We start from the raw sequence: 14,553 nt of genomic DNA on the forward strand, positions 1-14,553 counted from the left end.
AGGGTAAGCCCCAAGGGTGAAAAAACACAGCACACAAAGATACAAAGTCAGCATATACAGGGAACTATTCAAAATTATTGTTTTTACAGTATTTGGTGAATAGTGCTACATAGGGATACAAACAGTGTGAATACAATCTCCTATGGGGTGAATAAAGTAAATATTAGCCCTAACTCGGCGTCAGCCCAGAAAGAAGCAGCACAGAGCGGATAATATTTTTTGAGTGTTCGGAGTTGATATGAACTAAAAAACATATAAAAGCCATTTCAATTATGCAGAAAATTGTACGTTAAAGTGGAGAATGGGGAGTCAGACTCAGTAAAGACTTAGTTAAAGGCTTATAACAAACACAAAGCTATAAACGATGTTGGATGATTTTGTGATACAAACGAAACACTATTGCTTGATTTTGTGATAAAAACAAAACACTATTGGTCTATTTTTAAAACAAACGAAACACTATTGGTTGATTTTGGAATATAAACACAACACTATTAGTTGATTTTGGGATACAAATAAAACACTGTTGTTCAACTTTGAGACCTGCTTTATTTGTCCGCTCTATCCCCTTCTCTTCTCTCCTTCTCGTTGATTTTGTAATACAAATGAAACACTATTGGTTGATTTTGGGATACAAACAAAACACTATTGGTTGAATTTGGGATACAAACAAAACACTATTGGTTGATTTTGTAATACAAATGAAACACTGTTGGTTAATTTTGGGATACAAACGAAACACTATTGGTTAATTTTGTGATACAACCAAAACACTATATTTTGACTTTGGGATACAAACGAAGCACTATTGTTGATTTTGGGATAAATACAAAACACTATTGATTGATTTTGGGATATATAAAAAACACTATTGGTTGATTTTGGGATACAAACAAAACACTGTTGATTAACTTTGAGACCTGCATTATCTGTCCGCTCAATCCACTTCTCTTCTCTCCTCGTTGATTTTGGAACATAAACAAAACACTATTGGTTGATTTTAGGATACACACAAAACACTACTGGCTGGGAAAATCGGAGGAGTTACTCTACTGTCTATATGATAAAGTCTAGATGGGATACAGCTGTAAATATTCACATCATTATAGAATAATTTTTGTGACACAGTAATTTTACATTACTGTGAGGGGTAGGTTTAGGGTTGGTGTAGGGGTAGACAATATTAAATCAGAATTTAATGGATAATATAATAAACAATATAAATAATTCTCATAATTATTACTGTTTTTATATTACTGTGAGGGTTGGAGTTGGGGTAGACGTTAATATAAGACAATAAATGGGTAATTTAATAAATTATATAAATAATAATCATTATTTTTACTGTTTTTACATCACTGTGAGGGTTGGGGTTGAAGTAGACATCAATGAAACACAATTTAATGGATAATTTAATAAACAATATAAATAATTCTCGTTATAATTACTGTTTTTAGATTACTGTGAGCGTTAGAGTGGACATAAAAAAATCTATAAATGGGTAATTTAGTAAATTATATAAATAATTCTCATATTCTCAAGAATTCTCAAATTCCAGCCACAGCTCTATCCCTTTTAGTAAAAACCGTATGTCCAGACCTCTCTTCCTGTTTCAATTAAGATTACGTCAAACATCAAATACAAATGGATATTTCAAAATGCACTTCATGGGAGCTTTAAAGAAGAAAAATCACATAAATTTGGTCTTTTTCTACTGATTAAGTGCTTCAATTGTGTAATTCTGCAAGCTATAACAAATGACCTGTGGATTATATTGAGCGGAAAGTTTAAAAACACATTCTAGGTACACCAAATGCTTATTTATTTATTTATTTATTTTTACATCTGGGCATAATTTAAATAAAATATGTACATGTTTTCACAGAGACAAGGCGATTTCTCTGTTTAAAAATGTGAATTTTTCTGCGTTGCAAAGGTGTGAAGGTGCACAAAGACAGATTCCTTGATCAAAGCAGCAGAGCAGAGCAGATGGAGGAATACAGCCTGACGTGAAAAAGCAAACGAGACGGAGAGAAGAGAAGTGGATGGAGTGGACAGATAATGCAGGTCTCTGGAGGACTTCGGTGGGCCAGTCTTGTTAGAGTGAAAGTGAGAGCATGAAATTTAAGGTGTCTGATCTGACAGCTCAGAATTGTCTCTGTTCTCACTTCTGCTTTATAAGGCACCTCACACACACACACACACACGCACACGCACGCACGCACGCACGCACGCACACACACACACACACACACACACACACACACACACACACACACACACACACACACAAACACACTTTTAGATTTGTGGGGGTCTAAACTCAATGGCCGGCTTGACAAATAGGCTTAGCTTAAGGCAGAACTAGGCCGTCAATGATTATGTTATAAAGAAGAAAAACACAATGCTGGTGTGTATCTTCAAACTATACTATGTCACTGATGTATTTTTTGTTTTGTTTATGTCATTTCACATTGTTTGAGTTAACCCACCTGTTGTGTTCACATCCTGCATCTTACTTTAGTGTTCCCGGTCAAAATTGACCGGTCTGTTTTAACTGCTCTTATATTAGCACAAAAATCCTTTTTCTCCACCAAATTTTTATTCAACATTCGTTAGCTGTGAACAATGTCTCAAAGTAGTGAATTTACTGAATTAGGCATAAAATGACTGCAATGAAAATAAAAATAGGCACTGAAAATATTTTACAAAATGAACAATAGATGACAGAACTCAAAATACTTTGTTTCATTACTAATAGACAGCTCACTAAAATATCTACCACAGGGACTGACCAAAAAAAATTGAAATTTTAATCCATCTAAATGATTTATCAACCAGCAAAGCACAAACAAAATGCTCTCCTTTCCTGTGTTCTGAGTGATCGAATTTTCAGTTTTTCGAGTGTACTAATATAGGGAATAGTAACTGAGGGTATATTTGGTAAGCATGGACACAAAACTAGCACCAGTTATACTTTGGTCATTGGTGATCGAGATAATAACGGTCTAATATAATAAAATAATTTTATTTCTAAGCTAAAGGTGCTCCTGCAAGATTGGCAGAAGGAAAATAAATAAATAAATAAATAAAGATAGAAAGAAAGGAAGAAAGATTCCTTTTCTGTGCTTCTTTCCAGATAGAGAGAATTATTACATAAAAAATAAATAAATAAATAAATAAAATAAGAAAAGAAAGAATGACACACTTAGATGGATTCACATAACAATAAGTGAGTTGGGGTGGTGTGTGTGGGGATGTTTTTTGTTTAATGAATGAATATAGTCTGAATACTCATTCATTTCCTATAGCGGTCACTTTTGACCGGGAACACCACAGGTGTAACAAGGTTGGTAAAACACTCAGAATTCAATGAAAGAGGTGATCATCACTTTTATATATTCAAATGCATGTTGTGGAGGATATCTTAAGGCCTTGAGGCAATCAGATATAAAACATAATATTTATGAGTGATTTAAGTTGTAAATTGGTCAGATTTGACCCAAACACGACAGGAAGGTTAAAGGTGCAGTATGTAAGTTTGACACAAAGTGATTGAACTAGGTATTGCACCCCTGGTTCAAAACACATGCAAGCGCAGATTGCCCAGATTGCCAGATTAATGACACCAACAAATGTTGATTTTAAATTGTGTTCTAAATAAAAACAAAACGATAGAAGAAATATTTTCCACATTAAATGGAGTTTTTGTCCTTACCAACACCTGTAATCTTCTATTTCTTGCAGCTGAATAACAGAAAACTGATAATGATCAACTCAGGTACATTGCATGTGCTTTATTCAGTGTTAAATAATAATAATGTGAGTTTGAATGATGTTTTACATCACATTCATTGCCATACTACTAAAAGAGCAGCAGATAGATAGAGTATCAGATCTTGAAAATAAAATAAACCATTTGGAATTGAACTTTAGAACTGTGACTGTGCAAGCCAACACATATCAGTGATTCAGCAAGTACATTTAATAATGTTAAAGAAGTTTAAAATGTTGTAATTAGAGTATACACTTTAACATTTTGTCGGAGTGCACTAAGTGTACTATTCTGTGCCTCTGAATAGCTGTATTTAAATGTATATTGTGTTTTGTCTGATGCAAACAGCTCAATTGCTTATCATAGCAAATCTTGTCATGTACCATGCTTTAGTCAAAAACTTACATACAGAACATTTAAGACTTTAAGGCTTTAAGCCTGGTTTCTGAAACTGGGGTATAGTGAATAACCTTTAGTATTACAGTTCTTGGCTACAATGTAAAAATGTGTAAATTATAATGTTGGTAGAACAAAAATCTGTAAGATGAGCTAATATTATTTCATGGGCTAAGTTAGAGTAAGAAGTTGCATTGTATTAAGCATGAATACATTACAACAAATACAATTTTTACTATATTTTCAAAACCAATCAATATACAAGCCAATTAAATAATATTTTCAAAGTTAGAGTCAACTAAATAATTAGTTCCAATAATATTTTGAAGAAAGAATTTTAATTGACCCAGAAATATCTGCAAATGGTTAGTAGCAATTAATTTAAACGTCTTGATTTTTTTACAGTTTATAATTATTGATTATCCACATAGTATAAATATTAAATATTTTTTGCTGTTATTTTTACAAATACGTTTACTTTCACGTATACAGATAAAAGCAATTAATGAGTTTTAATAATTCCTAAATTATTTCTATATTACAGACAGATGATAGATAGATAAATAGATAGATAGATAGATAGATAGATAGATAGATAGATAGATAGATAGATAGATAGATAGATAGATAGATAGATAGATAGATAGATAGATAGATAGATAGATAGATAGATAGATAGATAGATAGATAGATAGATAGATATATTCACAATGTTGGTTTTGATGTCATTAGGGCAGAGATCCTAAATATTTATCAGGTTATACACAAACGATTGAACATAAGACTTTACTTATTTAAATAGTTGGTGTGACATATTGAGGTCAGCAACAAAGTTTATACCCCTCATTTGCAAGTAAAAATCAAACGGTTTTAATAAGTAACAACAGGCGACGTAGTGGTGCAGTAAGTAGTGCTGTCGCCTCACAGCAAGAAGGTCGCTGGGTCGCTGGTTCGAGCCTCAGCGTTTCTGTGTGGAGTTTGCATGTTCTCCCTGTGTTCCCATGGGTTTCCTCTGGGTGCTCCGGTTTCCCCCAGAGTCCAAAGACATGCGGTACAGGTGAATTGGGAAGGCTAAATTGTCCATAGTGTATGAGTGTGTGTGTGTGTGTGTGTGTGTGTGTGTGTGTGTGTGTGTGTGTGTGTGTGTGTGTGAATGAGTGTGTGTGGATGGATGTTTTCCAGAGATGGGTTGCGGCTGGAAGGGCATCCGCTGCGTAAAAACGTGCTATATAAGTTGGTTATATATATAAGTTATATAAGTGCTATATTCCGCTGTGGCAACCCCGGATTAATAAAGGGACTAAGCTGACAAGAAAATGAATGAATGAATAAGTAACAACTTCTCAAAAATAACTAGAATCAAACAGTTTTTACTAGAGCATCAAGTTGTGACCTTTCATTTGATTTGATCTTCATTTTTACATCTGCTGGTGTCCGTCACAAAGTTTTGATGGTCATTGAATGCATTGATAATAGATGAATGTTAAACACTGGACGGCACTTTAAGAGAGTAGGTTATATTCTCCTCTGTTTTTTTTTTTAAATGACAGGAAAAACATTTTTAACAACAGATAAAGTACTGCTCTAGTCATGCAACTAATTTTACATAAGCATAAGCAAAATATTTAAGAGTAGCTATCACCAAAATCATATTACAAAAGGACAATTCAACTATTGCTGTGATTTACAGCAAGCAGGTCAAGATTGAAGAGTATCTTTTAGTTTTTCATGCTCTTTAAAAAAAAAGCTGACTGTGGTCATTCCATCAACAGCTACATGGTAAAAAATATGTTTATTGGCAGTTTTCCGCATTTTGTAAATTAGTTAATTTTATTTATGCTTTTAAATTGCATTATAGGACCTTGATCTTTCTTCTTACAACTTTTAACCTTGAAAAGTTTGAAAAAGTGACTTTTTTAATAGTTTTTTTAAACATTTTTAATAGTTTAAAGTGTTATAATGTCTGGGTTGGTGATGCACATGATACAAAAATATTGTAATAAACTGCCAGTATTTTCTTTTATATAAGTCTTCTTTCTTTATACATTATTTCTTGTACATTATATAATTTTAAACTACTAAAATGTCAATAAAAGTCACTTTGTTATACTGTAGAGTTGTATTTTCTAGCTTGCTCAAACTATTTATGTAAAATGAGCTTAAACAACATTTCTTGAGATTATTTTGGGCACAACTTAATTATTTTTATGTTCAATGTTTTATGTTCATTCACACTCATACACTACGGACATTTTAGCCAACCCAATTCACCTGTACCTGCATTTGGACTGTGGGGGAAACCGGAGCACCTGGAGGAAACCCACGCGATGCTGGGAGAACATGCAAACTCCACACAGAAATGCCAACTGCCCCAGCCGAACCAGTGACTTTCTTGCTGTGAGGTGCAGCACTACCTACTGCGCCACTGCGTCACCCCTGTTTTATGTTCAATCCACTTAAATTTGTTAAGTAATTGATTGACAACCTGAATGAATTGTGTGGAACCCTGCATTTTTTACAATGTACATGAAAGGTTTAATATCCGAAAATGCATGACAAAAACAAAACTGCAATAAAGTGTGTCGGACTGACAAATAAAGTTTAAATAAAAAAGGCAAAAAAAAAAAAAAAAAAGGTATACACAGATTGTGGAGTGTGCAGTGTTGTTGTACCTGCCCAATCTGTTCACATGGCGTCTGGTACTCGGCTCGCTGGCACAGGTCTTTAACACGCTGGTATTTGGGGAGGTAGTTCTCCTCCTCAGCCATATCTTTCCCATCATTCAACACTTTGTGCAGCAGTTTCCTGCCACCAGAGTAGAAAAGAAAAGCCTTCTGTTATCTGAATAAACATATGCTGACCTTTCACACTGCAAAAACCCAAAGCGCCCGGGCTGTTTTCACATTTAATTTGCGCTGACTCACCCTCTCTCCACCAGGAACGAGTCCCTCCACACTTTGCCTTTCTTGTTGAGCTGGAACCTGCAATTAGGAGAGATGGATGGATATTGATCTACAGGCTTTGTTGCTGATCACCTGGAACAGCAAATTATTCCGAATTTTTTTAATTTCTCAGCAAACCGTGCGATTGTTTGACTAAATGATGACTACATGCAACAAGTTTGAAAATCTGTGGAATGTAAACAGCTTTAACAGAAATCCAGAGTGCGTTTTAGAGCGTAACTTTTCACATTTTCCACCTAATGTCCCTGATGAAAAGCAGGAGGTGAGGAACAAAAGAGTCAATAATTTCAATAATTTGAGTGAGATGTTAATGGTCAAATCAGATTCAATTATGTATGCTAAGCTAAGCTATTAGTGCTTTTGCCATAGCCGGAAATCACCCTCTGTCCACCAGGAATGAGTCCCACCACATTTTGACTTTCTTGTTAAGCTGGAACCTGCATGCGATTATGAGAGACGGATGGATATTGATCTACCAACTTTGTCACTGATCACCTGGAACAGTGAATTATTAAAAAAAATTTTTTTCTCTCAGCAAATCACACGATTGTTTTACTAAACGGTGACTAATTGCAACAAGTTTGAAAACCAGAGGAAAGCAAACAGTTTTAACAGAAATCCAGAGGTTAATTTAGAGTGTTACTTTTTATTTTTTCATCTACTGTCCCTGACGAAAAGCAGTAGATGAGGAAAAAGTCAATAATTTCAATAATTTGACTAAAATGCTAAAGGTGTAATCAGATTCAATTATCTATGCTGAGCTACTGTAAGCTAATAGTGCTTTTGCCAGATCCAGAAATCAGCCTCCCTCAACACTTTGCCTTACTTCTTAAGCTGGAAGCTGCTATTAGAAGAGATGGATGGATATTGATCTTTCAACTTTGTTGCTAATCACCCGGAACAGCAAATTATCCTTAAATTTATCTTGTCTCCCAGCAAATCATATAATTGTTCAACTAAATGTAAAAGTTTAAAAAATCTGTGAATGCAAGCAGTTTTAACAGAAATCCAGAGTGCATTTTAGAGTGTAACTTCTTATGTTCCATGTTCAGTCCTTGACGAAAAGCTGGAGGTGAGGAAAAACGAATCAATAATTTTTAATAATATGAGTGAGATGCTAATGGTCTAATTAGATTCAATTATGTATGCTATGCTAAGCTACTAGAGCCAGAGGTATCTTGCCAGAGCTGAAAATCCCCCTCTCTCCATTAGGAACGAGACCCGCCACACTTTGACTTTCTTATTGAGCTGGAACCTGCAATTTGTAGAGACTGATGGATATTGATCTACCAGCTTTGTTGCTGATCACCTAGAACAGCAAATTATTCAGGAAATTTTTCTCTCTCACCAAATCCTGAGATTGTTCATTTAAATGCAAAAAGTTTGAAAATCTGTGAAATGTGAACAGCTTTATCAGAAATCCAGAGTTCAATTTACAGTGCTACTTTTTTCTCTATTGCTGTCCCTGATGAATAGCTGGAGGTGAGGAAACAGAAGTGCTGTGTGTGTCTCCTGACCTTCTCTGCTGATATGAGCTATCGATTTGTGCTCTCACACACACTCTCTGATCTCGGCAGGAGTTTGTGGGAGATTTAAGAGTTCTCTATGCTTGGCCTTTTCTCCTATTCAGACTCCTCCTGTTGGCGCATCATTATTGCACAAATAATAAACGCGTGTTTTGCGTACTTTGCCCTATACAACATTTGTGTTATCATGGGCTTTATTCAAGAGACGTTTGTTGCCAGGTCAATGAAGTCACATGGTATCTATCTTAAATATATATATATATATATATATATATATATATATATATATATATATATATTTATATATATATATATATATATATATATATATATATATATATATATATATATATATATATATTTAAACAAACAATTAGAGTAGAAATATTTTCATTAGAAAAATGTTCAATTTACATGTTTGCATACTAACTTTTTATTTGAGTGTTTATTAATTTATTTTAAAAGATACTGCATCTGCATCTCTAACTCTTAAATATCACTAGAGAACATTCATTATTACCCAGACTACCATATGACCAATGTGTGTTACAAAGAATTGTATCAGCTATGTGTACACCAAAGGTTAGCAGTCTATATATGCTTCCTTCACGCTGCCGCCATTTTAAAACCCGAAAGCAAAGCTGCGGTGGGAAGAAACCCTGAAGTACTGTATAGGATCAGCACTGTAAACATTGCAACAACATGCTGTGGACTACAAACCTCCAGCTGTTGCCGCGATTTCAAAATGCAGATATGGTGTAAACATCACTTTAATATCATTCAGTTCAGTTTAATTCAAACAATTAAAAGCAGATTAGGCATCAAACAACATCACAATCTCTTCAAGGTTTGAGTTCATGGCAGCAGGTAAACACTGTGGAGAGACTTTCCTGCTTCATGCCTATGTAATCCGGTGAGCGATAAAACATTGCAGTCCTCTGTAGTGTCTGCAGTGTTGTCTTGGAACGAAACTTTTAAAAAGTTAATTTCCCGCTAACATTTAAGCGCGTTCTTAAACACCGCACCGTAGTATTCACCAGTGCTCAGCAGAAATGACTGTGATTGGCTGTGAAGGTCACCAGTACACTGATCTTCACAGATTGCAAACACAGATAGATGGACATTGGATTGTTCATTTATCAGCGGATCGCTCGTCTGTGTTTGCACTCTGTAAACATCAGTGAAGTGCAGTCAACTGATAACCTACACGGCCAATCACAGTCATTTCTGTTGAGCACATGAACACAATGGCAAATTAGCGCTGTTTAAGAACGCCATCAACAGTGCCTTAAATGTTAACGGGAAATTTACGTTTTTTAAAAAATTTTTATTTCAGTGCCAAAATTTTGTATCGTGACAAGTTAAATATAGTGAAAGTATGGCGGCCGCGCGAAATCAGTCTATAGTCTGAGTAATAGTCCATGAGCAGCTCCCAGCTGTGTGTGTGCAATCAAACCTAAACCAGAACAGGTGTGAGAGAGGTGCATGAGAGGATTTGTGGTTCATATGGTGACAGGATTGTAGTACGGGTGATAATAAATGTTCTCCAGTAATCTATAAGGGTTAGATTGCTGGTGATCTTGACAGTATCATGATTTTTGTGTACAATTGTTTAACTTTAAAGAAAACCATAAATTAGGAACTATATATCAAATAAAATGCGGTACTTAACATGAAGCAGCTAACAATTAAAAGTTTAAATAAATAAAATTTACTTTTTTAAATGAAAAAAGTCAATATATTTAGGTTTCCTTTTTATGAACTTAATTATTTACATGATATAAGAACAGTCTAAATAAACAAGAAAGATTCAAATTCCATTAAATAGAACAAATAACAAAAGAAAAACAAATGAAAAACTGAAAAATTTTCAGGTGTCTCTTTCAAAAGTTTTTAAAATTGGCTGCAAATGAAAACTAATTGATCTGGCATACAATGTGGGGACATAATTTAAAAAAATATATATTATTAAATTATTGAATTAATAAAGTAGAAATGGCAAAATAATCCATAGAAAAATGAGTTTACAATAAATTGCTCATCTTGTGATGGACTTAGTAATGATTCAGTGATTAAATAGTAAATCACTGAATATATCCAGAAAAAAGAACATAATTAAAATATAATATTAATATTATATTGTAGTAATATTTTAGACGCCATCATAATTTTCCTCGGTCTAAATTTGGTTTTTAATAGTGCTGAAAAAAAAATTAACTGTAATTAAACGCATCCACAACATAATGTATGTTTTGCATAATATATGTGTGTGTATCTATGTAACAAAAGTGGTTTGCATAGTTTTGTTTCTACTGTATGCAAATATGTGTATCACATATACAAAATTAAAATAAATAATACACACACAAATGTTATGTCAAAACAAACTTTTATTTTGGATGCAATTAATCATGATTAATCTTAGCCCAGTACTAGTTATTTAAAAGAAAAAAAACAACAACTTCCATTGCACCTATTATTGTCATATAAAAGATTTCACCCCCCTGGTCTGTTTAATAGCAGAAATTATTTAATGAATTATTAAATAAAACCTGCCATAGTCACCACTTTATAAATAAGCATACATTTAGTCTTATTAAAGCTGTAAAGGTTCTTATGTCAAGAGCAGTGATTGATTTTCTTCTTTTGATTTCCTTGTGTTGTTGGTTTAATCTCAAAAACACAGAGCTAGCCTTGAACAGTTTACCTATGGCAGCAGATGAAAAGTACAGATGTGTTTGTTAAATTAATGTCTGTCTGAGGTGATTGATTGCACGTCTCCCTGCCAGTCAGTTTTCCAGAAAGTCCCTCTTATTTCTTATTTCCCTTCTCCTGCTGAGATACGCATCTCTGCCTCTCGTCTAAAATAAAAGCAGATCGCAGGCTAGCGGAAGAGTGCAGAGATGAGATTTCAGCAGGTGTCATGGTGATGAGAGCTTTTGTGCCAGTAGGAAGCCTGGCAGACTGCCACCTGCTGCCACTCAATGTCAATGAGGAGAGGCGAGGTGTTGTTCCTACAGCTCTGCTGGCCGCATTAGGCTAAACGCTACATGTCATTATCCTCCCGAAACTCAACATTACAAATTCATCAGCCAATAGGGATGGGTGATATTCACTTAAAATGACCCCTTTTTTTCTGGAGATTATTTTAAAAACTCCCTTCGACTAGAGTTTAGCTGGTTTGGCTTTTAATTTAGCTTAGCATAAATCATTGAATCAGATTAGACCATTAGCACCTCACTTAAAAAGAGTTAATCATTTCAATAATTTCCAGGATGTAACAATAGACTTGTAAAGCTTTAAATAGAAAGAAAATATCTAAATGACTGACCTTTTTCTGAGTTCAGTCGATCTCCAGGTCTGATGGAAACACTTTTAATTTAGCGTAGCACGAATCACTGAATTGGTTTAGACCATTAGCATCTCACTCAAAAAGAGTTAATATTTTTGAATATTTCCAAGATGTAACTATAGAATTTTCAAGTTTTAATCAGGAAAATAATTAAAACTAGATATTAAAGTTTGAGGACAAACTTTATGGTGGCTTGAAAAGCCGAATCTCAAAGTTTGAAGTGGTTTTAAAGTGTAAATAGAATGTTAGTATGATTTTAGCTTGAGTTAACATATTACTAGCATGAATTAGCATGTTGGTAGCATGATTCTTACATGAATTAGGATGTTGTTAGCATGATTCTAGCATGAATTAGTATGTTGTTAGCGTGATTCTAGCATGAATTAGCATGTTACTAGCATGATTCTAGCATGAATTAGCATGCTACTAGGATAATTCTAGCATGAATTAGCATGTTAGTAGCATGATTCTTACATGAATTAGCATGTTGTTAGCATGATTCTAGCATGAATTAGCATGTTACTAGCATGATTCTAGCATGAATTAGCATGTTGTTAACATAATTCTAGCATAAATTAGCATGTTACTAGCATGATTCTAGCATGAATTACCATGTTGTTAGCATGATTCTAGCATGAATTAGCATTTTACTAGGCGGTTGCTAGGGTGTTTTAAGTGGTTGCTAGGTGGTTGCTAAGGTGGTGCAAGGCAGTTGCTAAGGTGGTCTGACTAGTTGCTAGGTGGTTGCTAAGGTGTTGCTAGACGGTTGCTAGGGTGTTTTGAGTGGTTGCTAGGTGGTTGCTAAGGTGGTGCTAGGCAGTTGCTAAGGTGTTCTGACTAGTTGCTAAGTGGTTACTAAGGTGTTGCAAGGTGGTCGCTAGGGTATTCTGAGTGGTTGCTAGGTGGTTGCTAATGTGTTGCTAGGCGGTTGCTAGGGTGTTCCGAGTGGTTGCTAAGGTGTTGCTAGGTGGTTGCTAAGGTTTGCTAGGTGGTTGCTAAGGCGTTGCTAGGTGGTTGCTAGGGTGTCCTGAGTGGTTGCTAGGTGGTTGCTAAGGTGTTGCTAGGCAGTTGCTAGGGTGTCCTGAGAGGTTGCTAGGTGGTTGCTAAGGTGTTGCTAGGCGGTTGCTAGGGTGTTCTGAGTGGTTGCTAGGTGGTTGCTAAGGTGTTGCTAGGTGGTTGCTAAGGTGTCCTAAGGGGTTGCTAGGTGGTTGCTAAGGTGTTGCTAGGTGGTTGCTAAGGTGTTGCTAGGCGGTTGCTAGGGTGTCCTAACTGGTTGCTAAGGTGTTGCTAGGTGGTTGCTAAGGTGTCCTAAGTGGTTGCTAGATGGTTGCTAGGGTGTTCTGAGTGGTTGCTAAGGCGTTGCTAGGTGGTTGCTAGGGTGTCCTGAGTGGTTGCTAGGTGGTTGCTAAGGTGTTGCTAGGTGGTTGCTAGGGTGTGCTGAGTGGTTGCTAGGTGGTTGCTAAGGCGTTGCTAGGCAGTTGCTAGGGTGTTGTGAGTGGTTGCTAGGTGGTTGCTAAGGTGTTGCTAGGCGGTTGCTAAGGTGTCCCAAGTGGTTGCTAGGTGGTTGCTAAGGTGTTGCTAGGTGGTTGCTAAGGTATTCTGAGTGGTTGCTAAGGCGTTGCTAGGCGGTTGCTAGGGTGTCCTGAGTGGTCGCTAGGCCCTTACTAAGGCATTACTAGGCCGTTGCTAGGTGGTTGCTAGGCGGTTGCTAGGGTAATTTGGGTGGTTGCTAGGCAGTTGCTAGGGTACCCTGGTTGGTTACTAGGCAAGCCTCACATACATGATTGATAAAACATTTATACTTAGTAAGCATTTCTAGCAAGTTACAGTACTGGGCTAGTCAATATTAGCATGTAGCTAGTCACTGCTAGCATGTGTAGCATATAGGAAGTTCCGTTTGCTAGCATGAGTCAAACGAGCCAATCTCCAAGTCTCTACGATGTTCTGATGCTGAGATATAGCTGTTGATGAATGGTTGCTAGGGTACTCTGTTTTGTTGCTATGGGCGAGGTTACAGAGTGAACTTGAATGTGGTTGGTTGTCTTAGTCGAATGAACCAACCCCCATGTCTCTATGACACTGCTATGCAAAGATATGCATCTTGGCCTATTTTAATGGAAGTCTATGGAATCAATTTGGGGGCGTGGCTTGTGAGCTTCATTATCATATTGAGATGCTCATTGGTTGTCTGAGTCAGATGAGCCATCCCCCAAGTCAATAGGACACTGCTATGCAAAGATATGCATGTAGGCCAGTTATTAACATGAGTCTAGTTTGAATTAGCATGTTACTAGCATGATTCTAGTACAAATTAGCATGTCATTAGCATGTTTCCAGTATGAGTTAGCATGTCATTAGCATGATTAGCATATGAGTAGCATGTTGCTAGCATGATTGGCATGTCATTAGCATGTTAGAATTATAAGCATTTGATAGCACAGCTAATTACATTCTATAGGACAGTTGCTAGGGTGCAGTATGTGGTAGTTAGGGGTGTGGCTAGAAAGTTAAAAGGCCATCAGTGATTGGCTGCTGGCTAGA

At 35.8% G+C, this 14,553-nt stretch overlaps 1 protein-coding gene across 38 annotated transcripts in view; it reads right to left on the reverse strand.

The window, feature by feature from the left end:
• sulf2b (sulfatase 2b) overlaps window positions 1-14,553 on the reverse strand; it is a 544,759-nt gene that overhangs the window by 21,698 nt on the left and 508,508 nt on the right. For 37 of the 38 annotated variants that reach the window (XM_073938025.1, XM_073938054.1, XM_073938035.1 and 34 more), the window contains 2 exons: window positions 7,096-7,152; window positions 6,844-6,976 (listed from right to left, as the gene is read on the reverse strand). In XM_073938025.1, coding sequence (XP_073794126.1) covers window positions 6,844-6,976; window positions 7,096-7,152 — 190 coding nt within the window. Of the gene's footprint in view, window positions 1-6,843; window positions 6,977-7,095; window positions 7,153-9,993; window positions 10,215-14,553 lie in introns of those variants that run through there. The other variant, XR_012398230.1, reaches the window with a different exon arrangement.

Source organism: Danio rerio, chromosome 23, assembly GCF_049306965.1.
Source record: "Danio rerio strain Tuebingen ecotype United States chromosome 23, GRCz12tu, whole genome shotgun sequence".
In the NCBI taxonomy this organism is placed as follows: Eukaryota; Metazoa; Chordata; class Actinopteri; order Cypriniformes; family Danionidae; genus Danio; species Danio rerio.